Source organism: Pseudorca crassidens, chromosome 8, assembly GCF_039906515.1.
Source record: "Pseudorca crassidens isolate mPseCra1 chromosome 8, mPseCra1.hap1, whole genome shotgun sequence".
NCBI classification, from domain to species: domain Eukaryota; kingdom Metazoa; phylum Chordata; class Mammalia; order Artiodactyla; family Delphinidae; genus Pseudorca; species Pseudorca crassidens.
Genome location: NC_090303.1, coordinates 62,640,460 through 62,668,309, shown reverse-complemented (window position 1 = coordinate 62,668,309; position 27,850 = coordinate 62,640,460). Strand labels below are relative to the sequence as shown.

At 39.3% G+C, this 27,850-nt stretch overlaps 1 protein-coding gene across 10 annotated transcripts in view; it reads left to right on the top strand.

The window, feature by feature from the left end:
- PDE1C (phosphodiesterase 1C) overlaps positions 1 to 27,850 on the top strand; it is a 547,523-nt gene that overhangs the window by 409,545 nt on the left and 110,128 nt on the right. For all 10 annotated transcript variants that reach the window (XM_067746678.1, XM_067746679.1, XM_067746672.1 and 7 more), the window contains 2 exons: positions 25,392 to 25,505; positions 27,513 to 27,695. In XM_067746678.1, coding sequence (XP_067602779.1) covers positions 25,392 to 25,505; positions 27,513 to 27,695 — 297 coding nt within the window. The remainder of the gene's footprint in view (positions 1 to 25,391; positions 25,506 to 27,512; positions 27,696 to 27,850) is intronic.

The window sequence follows — 27,850 nt, the reverse complement described above, 5'->3', positions numbered from 1 at the left end:
GGACATCGTCTTGGTGAGGCTAAGTAAATAGAACTAAATGAATTAGACATATTTAGGGACAGACAGACAGATGCATCGTTGTCACGTAAGTGGTTTTTCTGTGATAATGGATTTATTCTTGAGCAAACCCTCTCGTAGCTTCAGAGGAATAGTGACTGTATTTCGTAACTTGAGTCTTGTCTTCCAAACTGTTTTCAAATGGACAGGAATCTTTGCTATTATAGATGCTAAAAGGCAGCATTTATAATAGAAGAAAAAACTTGAAGTAACCATGAAGTTATATTTGTCTATGTAGCATGAACATCTATTACCAAAGTTCTTATTGAGGTAATGTCTTTTTATTTATTTGATAGCTTAATATTCAACCTTTGTGATGATTGAATAAGACATCTGGTAATGGGGGAAAGAAAGGAATCAGTTTGCTTTATCCATGTATCCTTGCCCCGAAAACATGTATTTAGAGTGGGTTGACTATAGATAAAGTGAGAGGTATTATGTTAGGTCTACTATTTTCTTTCACTAGATTCCTCTTATTATCAAGCCAGTGTAAGCATCCCTATTTAATACACAAAGAAAAAGCAAGGCATGTATTGACATTTGGATGTAGATGGATCAAGTTGGATATAGAATTGCTAAATTCTTCCCTGAACTCCTTGTCATAAAGTTTTCCCTTCCAGCCCATGCTTATCCTCACACATGTAATCAGAACGATTACATTTGTTTTGATGTGATAGGTTTTTCCCAGTGATAATCTCTACATTCTCTAAAGTAGACTGTATTTTAATGAAGTTCTTGGCCTTTGATTTCTTTTATAGCTGTTTTGGAGAATTTGTGTAATTGATTTATACTTGGTACAGAACCAACTTTGAACCTGACCTGTAAATCAGATTGGAGCTGCTTAAAAATCATATGAGTGATTCTGAGACAATCTGTGTTATGTTTATGTGAATTTATTTTAGCTAGTATATGCTTTTCTTTGCCTTGGACCGAATTCAGACTCACTGTATGGAGTGTCAGTGAGAAGGAATGAAGATAATTGCTGGTTTAAAAATATAGCTGTTGGACGTAGAGAATGGACTTGAGGACACAGGGAGGGGGAAGGGTAAGCTGGGACGAAGTGAGAGAGTGGCAGTGACATATAAACACTACCAAATGTAAAATAGCTAGTGGGAAGCAGCCGCATAGCACAAGGAGATCAGCTGGGTGCTTTGTGACCACCTAGAGGGGTGGGATAAGGAGGGTGGGAGGGAGATACAAGAGGGAGGAGATATGGGGATATATGTATATGTATAGCTGATTCACTTTGTTATACAGCAGAAGCTAACACATTATCAAAAAATTATACTCCAATAAAGATGTTAAAAATATATATATGGCTGTTGTAGATTGAACTGGCATACAACCCTGAGACGTAGGCGGAAGGTAGTAAGCTGAAGGGAGATTAATGAAGTGGACTGTGCAGGTTCTTTTTGAAAAACTCTCCTCTTTGTGCTCATGAACAGAGATGGCAAACCAGCATGCAAATGCTGCTCGATAGCCACAGCTGAACTGGTCTTATGAGGCTAGGATTGGAGAACTCCGTGTAAGGATGAATCCTGGTTAGCGCTTGGTCCTTCAAAAGGGGTGCTGATGCCAGCATCCCTTTTGAAATTACTCCAGACTATTCTTGTTTTGGCCCCAGACCACAAACCCCAGACTTGATTTGATCATTTGGGCTGCCTTTAAACCTCAGATCAGCCCCCTGCTTGCCCTAGTCATTCTGGTGTCTTTTGTCTGCTATTTTTCTGTTCATCCACAGTCGCATCTTTAATCTGACACCTGATGCATCACTCCTGCCCTTCTGACTCCAGACTTTGGCTTTGTCTTTCTGGCCCAGTGTTAATTGTTACCTTTAGCCTCCCTCCTTCTACGTGACCCCAAGTGGCCACCACTTATTATTCAGGGTGCTTTTCTCTCCAGTCCACTGCCTTATAAAATGGCGCTGGACACAGCTGCTGCACAGCATTGGCTTGTACCCTGGGGATTGCTTTTCTTTTAAGCAGCATTGCAATTTCACTGAAAGATTTTCATTGAACATTCATGTGATTGACTGTGTACAACATAGAGAGGTAAAGTCAAAGTGAAAATAAGGTTTATGAATTTTAAAGAGTGTGGGATAAAGTATAGCCCCAAGTGTATGAATCCTTTAATGACGATGATGATATTGAACCCTTACCACCACCCCTTTTCAGGGGAGAAATCTGAGGTCCAGGATGTTTGTGTCCTCGAATTTATGTGGTAAATCAATAGAGCTGGGAAGACATCCTGGGTCCTGGGCCCTAATGTCTCTTGATCACCAAAATTACAAGTTGAAGTATGAAACACTTGGTCTAGCCAACTACTTGGTGTCATGAAGGTAAAAATAAGACCAACTATGTCAGCAAACAGTGGAGTACTAATCTATGAAACAAATCATCCTCAGCGATTACCTGTTAAACATGTTTGTGTGTGCAAAAAATAAAATGTATTTTGCATATAACTTCTAGCCCACTAACTGCTGTCCTTCTTAAAAACAGCCCCATTGGATGCATCCTGCTGTTTTAAAGGGAACTAACTCCTTGTCTCAAAGGCCAAAATATTTTTTTATTTTCTATGTTTTAATATACCATGATATGAAAATAGTACTTCCTCTCCCCCAATAAATTTCATTTTAGAAATACATGTTTACCCAAATAGAAAGATATCTGTATGCCAAGTCAAAATATACTGAATACTTCTGGTAATAACAGTGTGGCTATAAGACCATAAGATTAACTAGATTTGAGGTAGAGTTCTTTGTCCTTATCTATTGTTTGAGAATTAATAGGTTTTATTGATTTTTATCCTCCTTTTTATCATGGTGACTTTGTATAGATAACTTTTGGTCTGTTAACATTACTTCTATCTCTGTGGAGTAACCCTTTGCTCCCTGGAAATTAATGGATTTAACATTTGATTCAAAGAAAACTAACCCGTTGAATTTAACACCACCTGCCTTCACAGGGAAAGCGGAGAAGATAAAAGCACCTGTGACACCTTGGGTAGAAGGACATGGAGTGGTGGAGGAGAACAAAGGAGTGAAACCAATTTGCTTCCTCAGGCGGCATAGATAACAGGCCTTTATCTTTAAAAGAAGAAGGAATCTCAGTGGCTGGATTGAGATACAGGCACAAGAGTTTTCACTTGTATTACTTAGCTGATTTGAGGGAAAGTTATTTCTCTTTTCTTAGCTTCAGTTTCCCCATCTGTAAAAGGAGCATAATAAAAGTGTAGATGGTTGTGAAAGTTTTCCGTGACATGAGCACATCCGGCTCGTAGGAGGTGAAAGGGATTTATTATTTACTATTTTAGAGGGAAGCTGGCTACACACCTCGTGGGTGGGAGGAAGTTCCAGGGTGCGTCAGGGAAGCTGACGCAGGAATGGTGTTAGGGAGATTAGCGGCAGGTGCTGCCTTCTTTGGAGATGAGCTCGCAGGATGAGGTTTGCTTCCTTAGTTAAGACAACTCATATAAAATACTGTAGTCAATGTGGATGGCTCTGAGGGCCAGCTGAGAGGTGATATGGTTACTCGGCGCCTTGAGATTGTCCTGTTTCTGGGGTTACCCACCAGGCAGAAGGGCCCAGGTAGCACCATAAATACCATAGGGGCCACTCTCTATTTTCAAGGATTAAGTTTCTGTAAAGTATATAGATATTAATATTGAAACATCCCAACCATTATTTAATTTTTGTGAATCACTTTATGATTTAAAGTCATTGTTTTATATCTCTCTCTATATATCTATTATAATAACAGGCACATGCCATAGTGTATTATATCAGATATTCAGAAGTGATGGTTCATAGAAAACTGGTAATTTTTACCATTACTAGCATTTTATGAGTTCGTATATATATGTGTATAAACTAAATCTCAAATGATAGCCAAAGTCTGTTATCCTTCTCTGAATATATGTAATATATTTTACATATATTTAATATATTTTTTAAATTTTTATTTATATTATTTAAATGTAAATAAAAATAAATATACATATAAAAATACATACATATAAATTATACATTTATATGTATAATAAAATATGTATTTTATATGTATTATTTATATGTATTTTTAATACATATTTTTAATATATTTTACATAATATATGATTTTAGATTTAGTATTTTGATGTGAGTATTCTATTCAAAAATTAGGCTGATTGGGCTTCCCTGGTGGCGCAGTGGTTAAGAATCAGCCTGCCAATTCAGGGAACAAGGGTTCGAGCCCTGGTCTGGGAGGATCCCACGTGCCGCGAAGCAACTAAGCCCCTGCGCCACAACTACTGAGCCTGCGCTCTAGAGCCCGCGAGCCACAACTTCTGAAGCCCACACCCGTGCTCCGCAACAAGAGAAGCCACCACAATGAGAAGCCCACGCACCGCAACGAAGAGCAGCCCCTACTCGCTGCAGCTAGAGAAAGACCGCGTGCAGCGATGAACCCAACACAGCCATAAATAAATAAATAAATAAGTAAAAATTAGGCTGACAAATTGGAAACCAGACTGTCAAGCTAAGCAGAAAGTGCACCTCAACTGTTTTTAGCACCTCAATTGTTGGGTCACTGATAATCACAGATAATTCTCTGGTGTTTGCATGGACCAGGCACTTTACTCTTCCAAGTGTTTTACTCACTTATTTTTCACAACAACTGCATGAAACAAGGGCTGTATTTCCCCCTTTGACAGAGGAGTAAACTGAGGCAAATAAGATCAATTAGCTCAAGCTCACCCAGTTTCTAAGCGGTGGAGCTGGGATTGAAACCCAGGCTCTAGAAGCCATGCACTCAGCCACCCATGTAATGCCTCTCAGCTTACAGGCTCCTGAGACAAGATGGGTTCTCTCATCAGATCATATTATGATCAAATCATATTTATTTGCCAGGGTTTCATCATCCTCCCAACTTTTGAAAAGCCTTTGCTTGGTTTCCTCATCTTCTGGGGTGTGCGGTAGAGCTGGTACAAGGGAGCAGGGGAGGCGCCACCAAGATTGTTCGTGCCCACAAAAGGCAGGTAGAGGGACAGGGGAGCGAGTGCTCTCAGCGCTTCCAGAGTGGCTCTTCCAAACTGAAAGTGGAAACTAAGTGAACAGAAATGCCACATGGAAAGAAATCTACCTGGAGGATTGTGCAAAGCTAAAAAGGGGGAGGACAGTAAGGGTAAAAATTAAAGAAGAAATCAGGGAAAAGGACCATCTTAAGGGGGAAATGTTAAGCTAAGGGGTGTTCCTGATTTCTGCAGAGGACCCAACTTATTTCTGGCTGCAGTGCAAGTCAACCTGGGCATGTCTTCATTTTTAGGGAAGAATATATATTGCATAGGGATTAAGCATACTCTAGAGCAGTGATTTTTTTTTTTTAAGAAGATGTTGGGGGTAGGAGTTTTTTATTAATTAATTAATTTATTTTTGCTGTGTTGGGTCTTCGTTTCTGTGCGAGGGCTTTCTCTAGTTCTGGCAAGCGGGGGCCACTCTTCATCGCGGTGTGCGGGCCTCTCACTATCGCGGCCTCTCTTGTTGCGGAGCACAGGCTCCAGACACGCAGGCTCAGTAGTTATGGCTCACGGGCCTAGTTGCTCTGCGGCATGTGGGATCCTCCCCGACCAGGGCTCGAACCTGTGTCCCCTGCATTAGCAGGCAGATTCTCAACCACTGCGCCACCAGGGAAGCCCTAGAGCAGTGATTTTTAATCAGAAGCAGTTTTTGTCCCTCAGGGGACACTTGGAGACAGGTGCTACTGTCATCTAGTGGGTAGAGGCCAGAGATACTGTTAAACATCCGACAATGTATAGGCAGCCCTCTATAACAAAGAATTATCTAGCCTACAATGTTAATGGTGCCAATTTTGAGAAACCCTACTCTAGAGCTAGACTTCCTGGTTTCAAGTACTGGCTTTGCCACTTACTATTTGTGTGACTGGGGAAAAGAGTCTGCCTCTGTGCCTCAGTTTCCTCATCTGTAAAATGGGATGATGGTAAGACCCTATTTCATATAAAATAAATAAAGGTACACCTTCATTTTATGGAAGACAAAGCAGTGCCAACAGGGAGATCAGCTCGGTGCTTTGTGACTACCGAGAGGGGTGGGATAGGGAGAGTGGGAGGGAGGGAGACGCAAGAGGGAAGAGATACGGGGATATATGTATATGTATAGCTGATTCACTTTGTTATAAAGCAGAAACTAACACACCATTGTAAAGCAATTATACTCCAATAAAGATGTTTTAAAATCACACACACACACAAAAAGAATTGCCACATAAGTCATGATATTCTATGGGTTTTACAATGCATCTCTACTTCAGAGATAATAAATGTGAAAATAAATAAATGTCTTAGAATTGATAACATACGGTATGACCTGTTTAATAGGTTTTTGGAAAGATTAAATGGATGTGTTTTCTTAGTTTTTGGCGCACACGGTGCTATATGAGTTTTAGGGGCAATGGGAATGAAGAAGGGAGGTTTCCTTTTCCTTCTTCCCCCTCAGTTCCCTGTTTGGTGTTAATGAACCTAGGAGAGCCAGTGCCCCGGGACTTTATCTATCACAGAGCATATATTCTGGATCCTGGTTAACAGCTCCAAGTGCAACCAAATAAAAGAGCCAAATATTGAAGCCTTAGAGAGTCCAGGCAGTTGATGGTCCCAGGTGTGATAGGAAGGGTGGCTGCAGTCATTCCTCAGATGAGAGGGCATGGAGCCTTATTTAGAGAGTCTGGTGGCATGTTTATGGTACTAGAGGATTTCCAAGGAGCTGTGTTTTCCTCTGACAACGATTTGACTAAGTCACTGATAACCAATGTGTAGAAATAGCCATGGTGGCTGAAGCCATTTATTTACCTAGTTATAATTGGATACTGACATCTGAGTAACCATCTAAGAGAATTTAGGTTACATTTTTAAGAAGTTTTCTGTCTTTGGCTCGTTTTCCTATTTCTCAGTGATGATAACCACATTTTTATATTTTAGTGGTTATTCCATTAGGATTCTGGGTGAGAGAGTTATACAATTTGTGGGTGCAAAATACTGTCTTAAAATAGGAAATTCATGTGGAACTTCTGAAGAATGAAAAGCTCTCAAGCAACTGTTTTATCAGGAGCTATAGTTTCTGTGCTAAACTTTTGCATCCTTTCTACCCCAAATATTGCAGTGAAGAATCTGAGAGAGAAATTTAGCACAAGAGAACTGCCAGCCGAATCAACTCATTCATTCACTCAGTTACTCATTCGGTTGTTTATTCACTTATAGGACATTTGTTAAGCACCTACCATGTGTTCATCACTGGAGTTATAAAGATGAGTAAGAGTTCAGGGTCTTTATTTAAAAATCCACATAGCCGTATCTTGTTCTTTTTTAAATTTTATTTTGCTTTAAAATGGTGATAGGAACTCCTGCTGTTGCTAAGTTTTAAATTGCTTCCAAACCCTGTTTGCTTCTTGAGTAAAAGCTGATAAATTAACTATAATCACTACAACTCTGCTATGTAAGAGTGCAAAAGAGTAATTGTATCACAGGAAAATGGAGGCAGTAGGAGATGTATATTAAGAAAGTTATTGCAAGGAACAGGATTACTCAGTTCTGGGGGCTGGCTAGGTAAGTCCAAAACCTACAAGGAGGGCAGCCTGGAACTCTCAGACACAGCTGAAGCTGGTGTCCACAGGCAGAATTTATTTTTATTCTGGGAAGCCTCAGTTCTGCTTTTAAGGTTTTCAAACTATCTAATGTAATTTACTTTATTAAGTCAACTGATTATAGACTTTAATCACATTTACAAACTACCTAGATCAGTGTTTGATTGAAAAATTAGGGACTAGCCTAGCCAAGTTGACACATCAAAGAGACCTTCACAGTAATATTTGAAAGAAATTTGTTTTAAATTGTATATTTAAATGAATAAGCAATAGCCAGAGTATATCCATCCACTATTAATTTTCTAATGGTACTTTGACATTATTACATTATTTGAGCTGTATTTATAAAGCATCAGTTAATTGATAGAGTCAATGAAATGAAAAAAGAAGATGACTTTTTGCATCAGTTTGGTCAGTTTATAAATTAAGTTTTAAAATGTATAACTCGTTGTGTCAGCATTTTGAGGACACAGTCTCTGGCTGCCAATATATCTCTTCTTCACGTCAGTTCATTCATTGGATGGCAGTGTTCGTAATACTGGGCATGGTCTTTGGGATCTAATTTTAACTTGGGAAATTTACAAATCAAAATTTAAGAATATTCTATCTCAAACTCGAGAAGCTAAATAAGAATATGATCGTGGTGTTTAGTTTATTTTAGTATGTCTTATTCATTTTGTTTAGTCATTTGTTTAATCATCCAATCTATATTATTTGTTGAATAATGATTTAAAACACAGGCTCTGGTGTCAGATGCCATCACTTTCTAGGGGTATGACCTCAGAAGAGTTAAACTAAGCCTTTTTTTTCCATTGTGAAATAGGAATAATAATATTAGCTACTTCATAGATTTGTTTGGAGAACTAAATGCAGTTATCCTGCAAAGTCAGCGTAGTTACTTCTTCAGGTCATGGAACTGACTTTCAGTCTTTGTATGTCTTGGCACGGCACAGAGACTGACAAAGTCATACAAACTGACCATTGCAACACACTGTGATGTGCCCATTAGTGGTGGATGTCCAGAGTGTGGTGGAAACACATTGGAATGAGAATCCCTACGTACTCTTACTGCACAGGGACGTTTTGGCCCTCCACTTGCCACACAGAGAGTGAACCTTAGTACCACCTTCAAAACTTGGCATTGAGATTAATGACATGATAAATGAGGAACTGTTTCATCAAGAAGCAACAGTTAAAGAAAACGATATTTCTTTGCATGGAAAGTCAGGTCCATTGTCTCAAGAACTAAATTTAAAGATCCTAAAGAAATTTCTAGGTTATAGAGCAATATTATGAAATAACTGAATATCACTTTCTTAGGGATTTACCTACTGAGAGTTGTCAAATGACATCAAGATTATACAATAGGTGTCCTGTAATTAAATCACTGTGTGGTTACTGGCTTCATTTTAACTTCATCTTTAAATTATTGTTTTACATCTTTCTCTCTTCCCTACCCCGCTTTTCCCCTTGCACTCATCTATTTTTTTTCATAAGGTTTTATTTTGCTCTAGTTATTTGGCTGTATATAAATACTTCTTACTTGTAGGAATAATTTTCACCTGTTCCCCGGTGATTTCTGATATTGAAAGTAGTAAATGACTCTGTCAAGTATATTTTCAAAGAACTTGTGCACAGAGACGTTAACTCACTTTATGAATGCCTTTGTGTAAGAGATATTTTCCAGCTATGTATAATAAATCTGCTTATATCTTTGGGATGTTTTTTCACATTCATAGTTTTTATTGTTTTTTTTTAGATTAATTTTTACCCTAAAATAAATTGCCTGCCAATGAGTTGCAATACATTAATTTTCAATGAAGAATGAAATGAAAGGGAGGAATATAAAATTATAAATAGATGTATAAATGGCATTATTCTAACAACAGGAGACTTAACATAGTCTAGTTTGTGGGACATGTGATTACATTCCCATCGTTGTTCACAGGCTGAACAGCCTCACAATAGTTCATATAACCCTTTTCGTTAGGCTCGTGTTCCATAAAATGGGACTCAAACACCTGCTTCCCATAAAGTTTTACAGGTTCAAATTTATTAAATACCTTTTATGCTTGCCGACTTTTCTCGGTGCTAGTCTCTGTATAGAAGGAGTTATGAGTCACAGTCAACCCTATCTATGGAGGCCTGTATGGTTTGGGAAGGGAAGAATTGTGCACAGGAATGCAGATGAGGCTAGATTCCCATATAATATTACTAGGATGCCACTTTTCTTGCTCTTTACTTCCTTGGAAAAGGATATTTATCTTGCTTTTACCTGTAGGCTCAGAACTTCTCACTCTCTGAGGTTATTTTTGACTACACACACACACACACACACACACACACACTCATGACATTCGTGACGTATCTATTAGGAGGTGGTTGGCTCACTCTCAAAATCTATTCTTGCTCTTCAGTTTAGCCCTCTCTCATTCTTTTAAAATTCTGCCTTGCAGCATAGTTATTTATATACCTAGCAGAGTACCTAGCACAAAGTATACACACACATGCACACACAGCAGCTACTGAGGGTTTAAAAGCACTGTGCTGGACTTCCCTGGTGGAGCAGTGGTTGAGAGTCCGCCTGCCGATGCAGGGGACATGGGTTCGTGCCCTGGTCTGGGAGGATCCCACATGCAGCGGAGCAGCTGGGCCCGTGAGCCATGGCCGCTGAGCCTGCGCGTCCGGAGCCTGTGCTCCGCAAGGGGAGAGGCCACAGCAGTGAGAGGCCCGTGTACCGCAAAAAAAAAAAAAAAGCACTGTGCTAAACTCTCTACATAAGTTATTTTATGTAATTATCACCTAAGCTATGACACAGATACTCTTGTCATCCCTATTTTACCAAAGAAGAAATGGAAATATTGGGAGTTTGAAAAACTTTGTTCAGGGTTATACAACTAGTAAATGGAAAAGCTAGGCTTTGGATCAGAAGGCTTTATACTCCGAACACCACATGCTGAACTGCTGGACTATCCTTTCTCTTGTTCACTCACTGGTGCATGAGTCAACGCTTGTCTCCAACACTCAACTGGAAGCTTCTTGCATCTTTTCTCTCTATAGCCTATATGGCACCTGGCAACATGGCACATGGACTTGGCAACAACAAATACTGTTGACCCAACAGTACACTTGGCCAAGGGCATGGCGATTTCTGATCTACACATCTTCCTATATCAAGGCCAACCAAAAGAAAGTGCATTTCACTGTACAGCTAATATATTTAAAGCAAAGGCAAAGACAGCATTCACAGATTGATTGCCATCCGAGTAAAAACTTATATACTGTAATATAAAAAGTTAACATGCTCTTAGGAATTATTAAAAGAAGTTGACATTTGAGAGATAATAACTAATTAGAAACTCTTGATACTAACACTTTGAAAAGAGCCTGAAGAAACTAGAAGATTTGTGTAAGAATGAGTGAGATGATTAAGGCTGTTAAATGTGGTATTTGTGAAGAAATGACTTGAGAATATTTAACATAAACATTAAAGAAGGTTATGGTTACATAATGACTTCAAATATAAGAAGATTTAAAAAGAAACTGATCCATTTTGTATTCAATTTACACCCAAGAGAAAATGTACTTAGAGTAAAATGTTTGGTTTCACATTTATTATTCATCCAACATAATTTACTTAATGTCCACTGTGATCAACCACAAAGGCTTTAAAAGAAGATAAAAATTTGTACACATTAAGTTATATGGTTGCAACTGTCCGTTGACGTGGCAAAATGTTTCCTGGCTCTAAAGTGTAGACGGAAGTTATTTTACAGATCCTTGCATAGCATAATTTTGCAAGAAAAGGCATAACCTTTTCAATAGACATTTTTTTAAACATCTTTATTGGAGTATAATTGCTTTACAATGGTGTGTTAGTTTCTGCTTTATAACAAAGTGAATCAGCTATACATATACATATATCCCCATATCTCCTCCCTCTTGCATCTCCCTCCCACCCTCCCTATCCCACCCCTCTAGGTGGTCACAAAGCACTGAGCTGATCTCTCTGTGCTATGCGGCTGCTTCCCACTAGCTAGCTATTTTACATTTGGTAGTGTATATATGTCCATGGCACTGTCTCACTTTGTCCCAGCTTACCCTTCCACCCTACCCGTGTTCTCAAGTCTATTCTCTAGTAGGTCTGCGTCTTTATTCCCGTATTGCCCCTAGGTTCTTCATGACCTTTTTTTTTTTTTTTAGATTCCATATATATGTGTTAGCATATGGTATTTTTTTTTCTCTTTCTGACTTACTTCACTCTGTATGACAAACTCTAGGTCCATCCACCTCACTACAAATAACTCAATTTCGTTTTTATTATGGCTGAGTAATATCCCATTGTATATATGTGCCACATCTTCTTTATCCATTCATCTGTTGATGGAAACTTAGGTTAATTCCATGTCCTGGCTATTGTAAATAGAGCTGCAGTGAACATTGTGGTACATTACTCTTTTTGAATTATGGTTTTCAGGGTATATGCCCAGTAGTGGGCATATACCCTGAAAACCATAATTGAGGGAAGGCACTGCATTGTCCCCCTTTGTATTCCTGGAGCCTATCACAGTATCTGCATTCAGAGAGCACTCAGTCAATGTTGAAGGCATGTTTCAAGTACCACAATGTTAATTATAGAAACAAACAGATCTCCAGAAAAATATTCAGATGGCATCATTGGGTGACATTAAAACGTAAGCCTGAAATCCCATTTGGAGGAGTTGTTTCAATTTACTTTCTATGGCATTTAGGTAAGTGGCAGGGATGGGAGTGACAGAGGAAACAGGTGTGTATAAATACACAGAGACACCTTTGCCTTACAAATACACGGATGTGATGAACTGAGATGGTGATTTTTTTTTATTCAAATGAGTTTTTAGGACACATGATTCATTGGGACATGTACGGGAAGTTCTGTAAAGGATACAGTTCCCTTTGACATTCTTTCAAACTAACAAAGCCTGTCTGAGATAACAGCTGTTGGCGGCCACACTGGCATTTTAGGAGCTGCTTATTCATTCTCAGGAGGAATAACCTTGGGCAGAATGGACAGATATAAGAAAGTTTGTTTCATGACTCTTTATTCCAGTTTATTTTTGCTTGTTCTTTTCTGATTTCATTCCAGCTCAGCAAATGTATGGGCTCTCAAGGCATGGTGTTGAAGGGTTTTTGGGACCTCACTTGGGTAGGGAATAATGCCGAGTCCATTGTAGGGCAGTTTCCTAAGTTAAGAAGTTGAGTCCAAAGGTTGCTTCCTAATAAAGTCAACCCCGTTGGTCCTAGAAATTATCTTTGTGGGAAAAAAAGAAGACTTTGTCTCTTCCACTCCAACAACCTTTCAAGTTCCAAAATACAGTGTGTGGGTCTTGCCTCACTTAGTTTCTCTCTTCCAACACTTTTCTACATCCCAAATAATGACATAGTTTCCAAGCACCTCAGCGTCCATCCAGGACTTGCTCCAGACCTGAGGGCACTAGGAACCGAAGTGATGCAGCATTTTATCATATGCCTTGTAGCAAAGAAGCCTAGAGAAAGCAAAGAGTTTATGTGGAGAAATGAAAGTTTCGTGTAAAGATGCAACGGCTCATCCACAATGAAATTATACACTCTCTTCAGAGAAAGACATCTTGCCAAAGTTTGAAAGTGTAAGCTATTCCTAAAATGGTGTTGTGCTTCTATACTGGAACTCTTATCTGGCAACCACAGTGACAGAAATGGATGGAGTGCTGGAAACTATGAACGTTCACTCAGAAGAGAAACTCTATTATTATTTTTGTTGTATTATATGTTTCCCTTCTCCCTCCCTCCCTTCCTTTAGGTGCCCAGACCAAAAATCCTTTTGAATAGTATTAAAAAGCTAGATGTACAGACTGCAACTTACTATGGGACCTGTCCTTGGGGACATTGGCCTTTTAGGTAAATGAATTCACATAGAAAAACATCCAATCTTTACTAGGAAAACAAAGGAAGGCATCTGAGCCTTCCTGCTTAGCTAATCTTCTTCAAATTTAACAAAAATACTTTGTAGTATGGGTATGAAGGATCTTGGCTATTTTTATACAACCCTTCTTAAGATGGTTTGAGATCTAGGGCAAACCTGCAGTCTGATGGCTTGAGATCCAGGGCAAACCTGTACTAGGGAAGGGTGCCTCCTTATTCCCAAAACTTTAGGACATTTTTCAGTTTTTGAGACTAGTTGGTGACTAGTGGTGAAAGGCTAATTTGAAAGTCTTCTGCCCACAAAGCAGCAATTTTACAAGAGGTAGATGGTAGGTGGCAGAGAGGGGTGAGGGTAAAGGCAGGATGTTCTAAGGAGGATAAAGGATTGGAGGAGAGGAGGGACTGAGGGGCCATTGGAGCAGCACCCACCTGAGTGATGCCCTAGAACTCAACAATGTTTGAAAATAGGGACATCTGGAATTTCCTAGGGTTTGTGTGGCAGCTACATAGAGCAGAAAGCTGGCAGCTGTGTGGACAGGGACAGCTGTAGCTTATACCTGTGATAGGTGCCAGTCCAAATAGGAGCTGGGTATATAAGAAGTTGGTCACTTTTTTAAAAAAACGTTCCTATAGTCTTTCTATTGTCATGTTTTGTTTCTTTTTCATTTCTTCTCTCTCAATATGTTCACTTTTATTACATTATGATTTCAGCTTTCACCTTTGTTTCAAAGATCTGTTTTCCTGAATTTTATTGAACACAAAGCAGATGCTCCCTAAAATTTACTTGTGTTTCCTTTAGTGAATCTTCTTTTGAAAAGTGAGTCCTTCCTCTGCATTTTGAAGACTATTCTCCACTTTCTTTATTGCTGAATCTTTCTGTAGATATATTTTTTTCCTGTTCAGTTGTCCTTGAATAAAGAGAGGTGAATGTTGCTGGGTGTTTTCCATAAACTCTGTGGATGTGTTGTCCTAGGCTACCTTCATGTCTGCCAGGGTGTTAGTGGATCTTCTGCTTATCTCATTAACTAGAGAGACGGGAGTAGAAGTGAATTTCAAGTATGTCTTATGCATCCCGAAAGTACTTTATTCTGTGTCATTTCATCTCTGGCTTTGTCGAAGCCACTGGGCTAGGGGTTTGCTTCTGTTTATAGCTTTCTGTTAGGTCAGACTTTTGCACTGGATAAATAAATGTGGCCGTGCCTAATGTCTGTCAGGCACTACTGGTGACTACATCTCGGGAAAGCCCCACACTGCTGATTTTCTGCTAATTATGGCATAAAGTCTGGGACTTTCCGGGGGAGATGATTTTCAGCTGCTGATCTGAACTGCTGAGTGGGAGTCCAAATGATGCTTTCCCCGAGTGCACTACTCCTGCTCTGGCCTAAGGTCCTGGATGACATATTGCAGAATAATATGAGGCTCTTCACAACTCAGTTCCCCCAATATTGTGCTTTCCCTGGAGTGGGACTTGTTCATAGTAATGGCTATAAAGTGATATTCCATATAATGTTCTTAATAATTTCAATTGTTTTCTGAATGATTATAATTAGTTTTTAGTCCATAAAAGTGACATAGGAAGCATTTACACTAGGAATAGGAGCTTGTCTTAGGAAAAGAAGATGTATCAGCCATTTTCATGTGTAGTTGTCCTTGTATAGTTAGCATTATATTTCATCTACCACTCATCTTTAATCTTTTTAAGCTACTTTTCCATGTTGTTAAGGTTGGCTTTGTTAAATCTTGATCATGAGTCAATTTATTTATTTTATTTTTAACATCTTTATTGGAGTATAATTGCTTTACAATGGTGTGTTAGTTTGTGCTTTATAACAGAGTGAATATATACATATGTGCCCATATCTCTTCCCTCTTGCATCTCCCTCCCACCCTCCCTATCCCACCCCTCTAGGTGGTCACAAAGCACCGAGCTGATCTCCCTGTGCTATGCGGCTGCTTCCCACTAGCTATCTATTTTACGTTTGGTAGTGTATATATGTCCATGCCACTCTCTCACTTTGTCCCAGATTACCCTTCCCCCTCCCTGTATCCTCAAGTCCATTCTCTAGTAGTTCTGCATCTTTATTCCATCTTGCCCCTAGGTTCTTCTGATCTTTTTTTCCTTTTCTTTTCTTTTTTTTTTTTTTAGATTCCATACATATGTGTTAACATACGGTATTTGTTTTTCTCTTTCTGACTTACTTCACTCGGTCTGACAGTCTCTAGGTCCATCCACCTCACTACAAATAACTCAGTTTCGTTCCTTTTTATGGCTGAGTAACATTCCATTGTATATATGTGCCACATCTTCTCTATCCATTCATCTGTTGATGGAAACTTAGGTTGCTTCCATGTCCTGGCTATTGTAAATAGAGCTGCAATGAACATTGTGGTACATGACTCTTTTTGAATTACGGTTTTCTCAGGGTATATGCCCAGTAGTGGGATTGCTGGGTCGTATGGTAGTTCTATTTTTAGTTTTTAAGGAAAATCCACACTGTTCTCCATAGAGGCTGTATCAATTTACATTCCCACCAACAGTGCAAGAGGCTTCCCTTTTCTCCACACCCTCTCCAGTATTTATTGTTTGTAGATTTTTTCATGATGGCCATTCTAACTGGTGTGAGATGATATCTCATTGTACTTTTGATTTGCATTTCTCTAATGATTAATGATGTTGAGCATTCTTTCATGTGTTTGTTGGCAATCTGTATATCTTCTTTGGAGAAATGTCTATTTAGGTCTTCTGCCCACTTTTGGATTGGGTTGTTTGTTTTTTGGATATTGAGCTGCATGAGTTGCTTGTATGTTTTGGCGATTAATCCTTTGTCAGTTGCTTCATTTGCAAATATTTTCTCCCATTCTGATGGTTGTCTTTTCGTCTTGTTTATGGTTTCCTTTGCTGTGCAAAAGATTTAAGTTTCATTAGCTCCCATTTGTTTATTTTTGTTTTTATTTCCATTTCTCTAGGAGGTGGGTCAAAAAGGATCTTGCTGTGATTTATGTCATAGAGTGTTCTGCCTATGTTTCCTCTAAGAGTTTGATAGCGTCTGGCCTTACATTTAGGTCTTTAATACATTTTGAGTTTATTTTTGTATCTGGTGTTAGGGAGTGTTCTAATTTCATTTTTCTACATGTAGCTGTCCAGTTTTCCCAGCACCACTTATTGAAGAGGCTGTCTTTTCTCCACTGTATATTCTTGCCTCGTTTATCAAAGATAAGGTGACCCCATGTGCGTGGGTTTATCTCTGGGCTTTCTATCCTGTCCCATTGATCTATATTTCTGTTTTTGTGCCAGTACCATACTGTCCTGATTACTGTAGCTTTCTAGTATAGTCTGAAGTCAGGGAGCCTGATTCCTCCAGCTCCATTTTTCATTCTCAAGATTGCTTTGGCTATTCGGGGTCTTTTTGTGTTTCTATACAAATTGTGAACTTTTTTGTTCTAGTTCTATGAAAAATGCCAGTGGTAGTTTGATAGGGATTGCATTGAATCTGCAGATTGCTTTGGGTAGTAGAGGCATTTTCACAATGTTGATACTTCAAATCCAAGAACATGGTATATCTCTCCATCTATTTGTATCATCTTTAGTGTCTTTCATCAGTGTCTTATAATTTTCTGCATACAGGTCTTTTGTCTCCTTAGGTAGGTTTATTCCTAGATATCTTATTCTTTTGGTTGCAGTGGTAAATGGGAGTGTTTTCTTAATTTCACTTTCAGATTTTTCATCATTAATGTATAGGAGTGCAAGAGATTTCTGTGCATAAATTTTGTATCCTGCTACTTTACCAAATTCATTGATTAGCTCTTGTAGTTTTCTGGTAGCATCTTTAGGATTCTCTATGTATAGTATCATGTCATCTACAAACAGTAACAGCTTTACTTCTTCTTTTCCAATTTGGATTCCTTTTATTTCTTTCTCTTCTCTGATTGCTGTGTCTAAAATTTCCAAAACTATGTTGAATAAGAGTGGTGAGAGTGGGCAACCTTGTCTTGTTCCTGATCTTAGTGGAAATGGTTTCAGTTTTTCACCATTGAGGACGATGTTGGCTGTGGGTTTGTCATAATGGCCTTTATTATGTTGAGGAAATTTCACTCTATGCCTACTTTCTGGAGGGTTTTTATCATAAATGGGTGTTGAATTTTATCAAAAGCTTTTTCTGCATCTATTGAGATGATCATATGTTTTTTCTCCTTCAGTTTGTTAATATGGTGTATCACGTTGATTGATTTACATATATTGAAGAATACTTGCATTCCTGGGATAAACCCCACTTGATCATAGTGTATGATCCTTTTAATGTGCTGTTGGATTCTGTTTGCTAGTATTTTGTTGAGGATTTTTGCATCTATGTTCATCAGTGATATTGGCCTGTAGTTTTCTTTCTTTGTGACATCTTTGTCTGGTTTTGGTTTCAGGGTGATGGTGGCCTCATAGAATGAGTATGGGAGTGTTCCTCCCTCTGGTATATTTTGGAAGAGTTTGAGAAGGATAGGTTTTAGCTCTTCTCTAAATGTTTGATAGAATTCGCCTGTGAAGCCATCTGGTCCTGGGCTTTTGTTTGTTGGAAGATTTTTAATCACAGTTTCAATTTCAGTGCTTGTGATTGGTCTGTTCATATTTTCTATTTTTTCCTGGTTCAGTGTCAGAAGGTTGTGCATTTCTAAGAATTTGTCCATTTCTTCCAGGTTGTCCATTTTATTGGCATAGAGTTGCTTGGAGTAATCTCTCATGATCTTTTGTATTTCTGCAGTGTCAGTTGTTACTTCTCCTTTTTCATTTCTAATTCTATTGATTTGAGTCTTCTCCCTTTTTTTCTTGATAAGTCTGGCTAATGGTTTATCAATTTTGTTTATGTTCTCAAAGAACCAGCTTTTAGTTTTATTAATCTTTGCTATTGTTCCCTTCATTTCTTTTTCACTTATTTCTGATCTGATCTTTATGATTTCTTTCCTTCTGCTAACTTTGGGTTTTTTGTGTTCTTCTTTCTCTAATTGCTTTAGGTGTAAGGTTAGGTTATTTATTTGAGATGTTTCTTGTTTCTTAAGGTAGGCTTGTATAGCTATAAACTTCCCTTTTAGAACTGCTTTTGCTGCATTCCATAGGTTTTGGGTCATTGTGTTTTCATTGTCATTTGTTGTAGGTATTTTTTGATTTCCTCTTTGATTTCTTCAGTGATCTCTTGGTTATTAAGTAGTGTGTTGTTTAGCCTCCATGTGTTTGTATTTCTTACAGATTTTTTTCTGTAACTGATATCTAGTCTCATAGCATTGTGGTCAGAAAAGATCCTTGATACGATTTCAATTTTCTTAAATTTACTAAGGCTTGATTTGTGACCCAAGATATGATCTATCCTGGAGAATGTTCCATGAGCACTTGAGAAGAATGTGTATTCTGTTGTTTTTGGATGGAATGTCCTATAAATATCAATTAAGTCCATCTTGTTTAATGTATCATTTAAAGCTTGTGTTTCCTTATTTATTTTCATGTTGGATGATCTGTCCATTGGTGAAAGTGGGGCATTACAGTCCCCTACTATGATTGTGTTACTGTCGATTTCCCCTTTTATGGCTGTTAGTATTTGCCTTATATATTGAGGTGCTCCTATGTTGGGTGCATAAATATTTACAGTTGTTATATCTTCTTTTTGGATTGATCCCTTGATCATTATGTAGTGTCCTTATTTGTCTCTTATAATAGTCTTTGTTTCAAAGTCTATTTTATCTGTTATGAGAATTGCTACTCCAGCTTTCTTTTGATTTCCATTTGCATGGAATATCTTATTCCATCCCCTCAGTTTCAGTCTCTATGTGTCCCTGTGTCTGAAGTGGGTCTCTTGTAGACAGCATATATATGGGTCTTGTTTTTGTATCCATTCAGCCAGTCTATGTCTTTTGGTTGGAGCATTTAATCCATTTATGTTTAAGGTTATCAATATGTATGTTCCTATTACCGTTTTCTTAATTGTTTTGGCTTTATTATTGTAGGTCTTTTCCTTCTCTCATGTTTCCTGCTTAGAGAAGTTCCTTTAGCATTTGTTGTAAAGCTGGTTTGGTGGTGCTGAATTCTCTTAACTTTTGCTTGTCTGTAAAGGTTTTAATTTCTCTGTCGAATGTGAATGAGACCCTTGCTGTGTGGAGTATTCTTGGTTGTAGGTTTTTCTCTTTCATCACTTTAAATATGTCCTGCCACTCCCTTCTTGCTTGCAGAGTTTCTGCTGAAAGATGAGCTGTTAACCTTATGTGGATTCCCTTGTACATTATTTGTTGTTTTTCCCTTGCTGCTTTTAATTCTTTCCTTTGTATTTAATTTTTGATAGTTTGATTAATATGTGTCTCGGTGTGTTTCTCCTTGGTTTTATCCTGTATGGGACTCTCTGTGCTTCCTGGACTTGATTACCTATTTCCTTTCCCATATTAGGGAAGTTTTCAACTACAATCTCTTCAAATATTTTCTCAGTCCCTTTCTTTTTCTGTTCTTCTTCTGGGACCCCTATAATTCGAATGTTGGTGATGTTGTTGGTGATGTTGTCACCAACAATGATGTTGTCCCAGAGGTCTCTGAGACTGTTCTCAATTCTTTTCATTCTTTTTTCTTTATTCTGCTCTGCAGTAGTTATTTCCACTATTTTATCTTCCAGGTCACTTATCCGTTCTTCTACCTCAGTTATTCTGCTATTGATCCCATCTAGAGTATTTTTAATTTCATTTATTGTGTTCTTCATCGTTGTTTGTTTCATCTTTAGTTCTTCTAGGTCCTTGTTAAATGTTTCTTGCATTTTGTCTACTCTATTTCCAAGATTTTGGATCATCTTTATTATCATTATTCTGAATTCTTTTTCAGGTAGACTGCCTATTTCCTCTTCATTTGTTAGGTCTGGTGGGTTTTTATCTTGCTCCTTCATCTGCTGTGTGTTTTTCTGTCTTCTCATTTTGCTTATCTTACTGTGTTTGGGGTCTCCTTTTTGCAGGCTGCAGGTTCGTAGTTCCCGTTGTTTTTGGTGTCTGTCCCCAGTGGCCAAGGTTGGTTCAGTGGGTTGTGTAGGCTTACTGGTGGAGGGGACTAGTGCCTGTGTTCTGGTGGTTGAGGCTGGGTCTTGTCTTTCTGGTGGGCAGGTCTACGTCTGGTGGTGTTTTTTCAGTGTCTGTGGCCTTATTATGATTTTACGCAGCCTCTGTGCTCATGGATGGGGTTGTGTTCCTGTCTTGCTAGTTGTTTGGCACAGGGTGTCCTGCACTATAGCTTGCTGGTCATTGAGTGGAGCTGGGTCTTGGCGTTGAGATGGAGATCTCTGGGAGATTTTCACCGTTTGATATTACGTGGAGCTGGGAGGTCTCTTGTGGACCAGTATCCTGAACTTGGCTCTCCCACCTCAGTGCCACAGCCCTGATGCCTGGCTGGAGCACTAAGAACGTGTCCTCCATATGGCTCAGAATGAAAGGGAGAGAAGAAAGAAAAGAAAGAAAGAAAGAGAGAGAGAGAGAGAAAGAGGAAGGAAGGAAGGAAGGAAAGAAGAAGGTAAAATAAAATAAAGTAAAATAAAGTTATTAAAATAAAAAATAATTATTAAGAAAAAAAATTTTTTAAGTAAAAAAAAAAATGGACAGACAGAACCCTAGGACAAATGGTAAAAGCAAAGCTATACAGACAAAATCACACACAGAAGCATACACATACACACTCACAAAAAGAGAAGTAGGGAAATATATATATATATTGTTGCTCCCAAAGTCCACCTCCTCAATTTGGGATGATTCATTGTCTATTCAGGTATTCCAGAGATGCAGGGTACATCAAGTTGACTGTGGAGATTTAATCCGCTGCTCCTGAGGCTGCTGGGAGAGGTTTCCCTTTCTCTTCTTTGTTTGCACAGCTCCCGGGGTTCAGCTTTGGATTTGGCCCTATTTCTGCGTGTAGGTCGCCTGAGGGCGTCTGTTCTTCGCTCAGACAGGACGGGGTTAAAGGAGCCGCTGACTTGGGGGCTCTGGCTCACTCAGGCCGGGGGGAAGGGAGGGGTATGGGTGCGGGGCGAGCCTGCGCGGCAGAGGCCGGCGTGACGTTGCATCAGCTTGAGGCGCGTTGTGCGTTCTCCCGGGGAAGCTCTCCCTGGATCACGGGACCCTGGCCGTGGCGGGCCGCACAGGCTCCCCGGAAGGGAGGTGTGGAGAGTGACCTGTGCTCGCACACAGGCTTCTTGGTGGCGGCAGGAGCAGCCTTAGCATCTCACGCCCGTCTCTGGGATCCGCGCTGGTAGCCGCGGCTTGCGCCCGTCTCTGGAGCTCCTTTAAGCAGTGCTCTTAATCCCTCTCTCCTCGCACACCAGGAAACAAAGAGGAAAGAAAAAGTCTCTTGCCTCTTTGGCAGCTCCAGACTTTTCCCCGGAATCCCTCCCGGCCAGCCGTGGCGCACTAGCCCCTTCAGGCTATGTTCACACAGCCAACCCCAGTCCTCTCCCTGCCGACCGGAGCCCGAGCCTCAGCTCCCAGCCCCGCCCGCCCCGGCGGGTGAGCAGACAAGCCTCTCAGGCTGGTGAGTGCTGGTCGGCCCTGATCCTCTGTGTGGGAATCTCTCCGCTTTCCCCTCTGCACCCCTGTGGCTGAGCTCTCCTCTGCGGCGCGGCTCCGAAGCTTCCCCCCTCCGCCACCCGCAGTCTCCGCCCACGAAGGGCCTTCCTAGTGTGTGCAAACCTTTCCTCCTTCACGACTCCCTCCCACTGGTGCAGGTCCCGTCCCTATTCTTTGGTCTCTGTTTATTCTTTTTTCTTTTGCCGTACCCAGGTACGTGGGGAGTTTCTTGCCTTTTGGGAGGTCTGAGGTCTTCTGCCAGCGTTCAGTAGGTGTTCTGTAGGAGCTGTTCCACATGTAGATGTATTTCTGATGTATTTGTGGGGAGGAAGGTGATCTCCGCCTTTTACTCTTCTGCCATCTTGAAGCTCCTCTGGTCATGAGTCACTTTAATTGGAGATTCATGAATCTATCCTCCTTGAAAGATCACTGTCCCACAGTTGGCCTTAAAGTTTTTTTGTTTTTGTTTTTATTTTCTGGAAAAGCATATTAATGATGAAATTTTGAGCTTGTCCACAACTGAGAATGTATTTGTTGGCTTCACATATACATGGCAGTCCTAGTATACATAGGTAGATATAGATATCTTGAATTATACCATATTATTGTCAAAAATTGGTGTTGTTATTAAATTGCTTTTTGATATTTGGCATGGTTGAAGTCTTATGGCCAGCTTGAATTTTTGTTACTTTGTACATAATATATTTTTTTCTCAACAGTTTTCGCCTTTTTTAAAAATTCTTGGAGATAAAAAATTACAACTGCATATGTTGGATTTCTTTTTCTGGTTTATTTGATCCCTTTTCATCTGCTTATAAAGGTTTTTCTTCAGTCTAGGAAAACTTATTTGATTAAAGCTGCTTCTGTTTGTTTATTTCTTATTTCCCTTTTGTAGGAAGATAGAATCATCTGGTTCTTACTTCTGTTAGTCTTGTAGTTTCCGTCATCATTTTTTATGTTTTGTCTTCTCCTCTCAGGTTTTGAGAGCTGAGATGGGTCCTATTAGGGATTCATGTCAATTCCTGGTAGAATCTTTAAGCCCCAAATCAAGGGAGAACATTTTTAGGAAGTTTAAACTTACCCTCATTTTTCCTTGCCAGTGGAGAGTCAAAACAGGCTGGGGGTAGTTGGGCTTCTGGAAGTGAGAGTCAGAATTGGAGGCAGACTTAGCCAGGAATGTGTTTTGCTAAAGAGCTTCCATTTCTTATTTGGAACAACTCTCAGGGCTTGCTTCTGCAGTCTCCCCATTGTTTGGCAGGCTGGCTGTCCACTGTGTGTGAGGGACTTGATAAACCCTTCCATGCCAACTCCCTGTCTCGCACTGCCTTTGAAACCAGAACACTTCCTAGTGCTGCTAATGGGATCCACAGGCTAACCCTCACCTCCAAGCCTGCAGATGCCTCTGCTGATTTCCTTTGCATATTTCCCTTTTGCATGTTGGAGGTTCACAAGTCAGGTAGCCACTACCCTCAGTCTAATTTCCTCTGTATTTTACGTCACTGAAATTCCTGGGAATTTATTTTGTATGGCTAACCCTCTTGCCTACTTTTTAAGGGTGATCCTGAGTTTTTCCTCTTTCCTTATTGTTGATCATTTTCATGTAGACCTGGAGGGGAATAGTTTATGCCTTGCAGAGATGTTGACTGTGCTCTCTTATAAATGCAAATCTGAGGATATTTTGAAGTCAGGAAAGTGGGAGCACCCTTGGGAAATGGAGACTTGATAATAATCTTAAGTATCCTGATAGCATGTTTCTCTCTGGTTACCTCTGATGACCAAGGTCACTGAATAACAACAATGGCAATAATGATAACAAATGCCTTTTAAAAAAACAACGGGGAAATGGGGGAAGTTGTTCAGAGTACAGACTTACAGTTGTAAGATAAATGAATTCTGGGGATCTAATGTACAACCTGGTGGTTATAGTTAGCAAGTACTGGTTTTAAGTATTGTATACGAAAGTTGCTAGAATAGTAAATCCTAAATGTTCTCACCAGGAAAAGAAATTAAATTTATGAGGTTTTGGCTGTATTAACTAGCCTTATGTGGTAGTCATTTTGCAACATATATGTGTATCAAATCATCATGTTGTATAAGGACACAATGTTATATATCAATTATATTCAGTAAAGCTGAAAAAAATTACCAATCGTAGGTCACATGGTTGATGTGACTACATCAATATCAATTTGATTGAATCTTTATATCAACCTAGGAAATTTGGTGGTTGCGTCTTCACTTTATAGCTGACATTCAGCTATTGCCTGGGATTGCAGAGCTAATACTATGTGATGTACAATTCAAACCGAAGGTTGTCGTCAAAGTTTCTGTTCTTTGCTGGCTGTCAAAGAGCCTGAAGAGTTGTCCAATCTCCATATCTCTGTGGTATTTACAGTGTTCCCAGTTGCTGGTCTTTGATAATCTGTTGGCATTTTATTGCTCTCATATGTACTGAGTCCTTCTCTGTGGGGATAGTGTTCATATACATAAGAGGAGAGCATGTTTTATTGTTTCTCTTTTACTGTCTGGAACTCTTGACTAGCAGTGGGAAAGGTCTTGTCCTCAGTACCTTGGTTTGTCATCCATCCTCCTTAAAAAAAACAAAAAACAAAACTAGGGTATTTATCTGCTCCTAGAGGAATTCTTCCTGTCCAGTAAAAGTTTGCCTTCATGTATTCCTTATGGAGCCCTCTGTGGTTATTTTGGTGGTCTAAGTCTCCTCATCTGTCTTGGAACATGTGTGGGCCATGGGACTGCTATTCTCTATGGTCACAGCTGAACAAAGTACCTGCAACGTAGCAGGATCTCAAGCAGTGTTTGGTGATGTTGTTGCTGGTCATGCTTTACTACATACAGTTAGGACCAAAAAATACGAAAATCAGAAGAGAAGCAAAATCACTGATAATTTAGGAAACTCTTAGCAAGATAAAATGTAGTTAGAAAGTGTTGGGGGCAGTGCTGGTAGATGAGAATATTTTTGTTCTTGATTTAGAGTGGGAAAATGTGTGTATTTATTTTATAACTTGCTTCTTTGAGAAATACTGGTCAGTTCCATCATTAGATTTATATTTTCCTTTCAGATATATTGGGATAAATAAAAATATTTAATGGCTGTAAACTGTGTCCCTCTAATTGTAGGATTATCTTTGGCTTCCTCTAATTGTTTTTCCTCTATTCTAATTGAATCATGTCTTTTCCCCCCAGGTTACGGTCTTTGGTCAAACAATTAGAAAGAGGGGAGGCTTCAGTGGTAGATCTTAAGAAGAATTTGGAATATGCAGCCACAGTGCTTGAATCCGTATACATTGATGAAACCAGGTAAGCTAAAATGACAAGTTGATGTGGTAATATAAATTTTCTGTTATATGGCTTTTCTGAAATGTCCACCATGGCATGTAGGAGGTAGCATTCAAATGATTGGTCTTGGAGCTTTAGTTTTCACAAACAAATGGGGTAGATTTGAATATCACATATCCTCCGTACATGCTCATTTATAAAAAGGAGCTAATAGAGCTTACCTCTCACATGCCCATTATGACAGTGAAGTAAGAAAATGTAAGAGGAAAAAAAGTGATTTTAAAAAATCTTACCAGATTTTTAATCAAATGTAAAGTTCAACTGGAATTATTGAATATTATTCATCTCAGCCTAAAAATTATGTTCATGTTTTAATTCACGTTATCTATCTGTAAATGGAAGCTCCTGAAGGGATGGAGAAGCATTTGTTCTCTTAAACACCCAGTATTCCTCCCTGAATCCTTAGGTTTGTTATTGATTTACTTAGCAGACCCTCTCCACTTGAATTATCCGTAAATACTAAAGCACTTCCGGTTACTATTGTAAAATGAATTTGAAAGTAACAAAATTGGGCTTCCCTGGTGGCGCAGTGGTTGAGAGTCCGCCTGCCGATGCAGGGGACGTGGGTTCGTGCCCCGGTCTGGGAAGATCCCACATGCCGCGGAGCGGCTGGGCCCATGAGCCATGGCCGCTGAGCCTGCGCGTTCGGAGCCTGTGCTCCGCAACGGGAGAGGCCACAGCAGTGAGAAAAAAAAGAAAGTAACAAAATTGCTTTTCTTTAGAAAAATGTGGAAATGGTAAACATGAAAGACTTTTCTTCTTTTTTCTACTTCAGACAAGCTTCTCTGTTAGTATTTGTGTTGTATTACTTTGCTATGCCAAATTCCAATCCAAAAGGATTTCCCAGTAATCTAAGAATCGTGTGGTTTGGTTTTCGGTGATATGCTTGTTTCCTAATTTAAGGAAATTTGATACCGTAGTTTTTTCCCAGATGTTACATTTTTCTCCCCTACCTCTCAATTGATGGGTCTAAAGAGAAAAAAAACAAAACAAAATTTTCCATTGACACCTGTTTTTACTGCTTATTTTTAGTAGTGCTTAGTATAAGTATAAAATACAATATTCAAAGTTTTATTGTAATTTATTACTACATCTGTTCTAGCCTGACCTATGAACACATTTGAAAAATCTGCTGAGCACACCTGACAGATGACTTAAATCACTGTGCTCAAATAAAGAACTGCATTGTTTTGGAAATTTTGCTTAAATTTAGACATTTAAGTTTCTGTGATGTCCTAACAAACTAGAGAGAATAGCAATTGATATTATTTGGGTTCATTACTTCAGAGGACTGGGTTGATGTGATTTGGATAATACTTTGCAAAATCTTTCTTTTTCTTTTTTAAAATTTATTTTTATTGAGATGTAATTGACATGTAACACTGTATAAGTTTAAGGTGTACAGTGTGTTGACTTGATATATTTATATATTACAATATGATTACTACTGTAGCGTTAACTAACACCTAATTATTATTTTTTGTGATGGGAACTATTAAGATCTAGGCTCTTAGCAAGTGTGAAGTTTATAATACAGTATTGTTGTCTATAGTTTTTAAGTGCCATTATTTTTAAGACAAAATAATGCCACATGGCCATCTATGAAATAAACCTCCTGGTGAATGCATTTTAAAATGGAAGGTTTAGATTCCATTCAAATTCCACAAATCATCTAGGAATAAAGATACTGGGTGCTCCTGAGTGCAATGTGTCTCAGACCTACGAAGCCTGAGATAAAGTATCTTTGACTTTCTCTGATTCCTTTGTTCCTTTGTCCAGCCTGAAACAAACAAAGGGTGGGCTTTCACAAGCCTTGTCTAAAAGGTGCTGGATTTTTTTGTGGCCAATTTATTTTGGTTTCTTTGCACCTGTGTATGCAGGTAGGGTGGAGAGTAGGAACAGCTGCTTTGAACGGAGAGCTCTAAATTCAGATTTAATCTGTGTCCTGGTTCTGTTTCTTGGGTTCAGGAGACTCCTGGATACGGAGGATGAGCTCAGTGACATTCAGTCAGATGCGGTGCCTTCTGAGGTCCGAGACTGGCTGGCCTCCACCTTTACACGGCAGATGGGGATGATACTCAGAAGGAGCGAGGAGAAGCCGCGGTTCAAGAGCATCGTCCACGCAGTGCAAGCTGGGATATTTGTGGAGAGGTAAAGATGGCTGTCATTCAGTGACCAAAGCAGCAAAAGGGACACCAGTTTCTAACAACCAAAGGCTTTGCTTTGATGTAGTTTTGGTATCTTTATAAATGCTGAAAATTCTGGGTGGAAACAGACAGTCTTGAATGAGAGATGGCAAAAACATA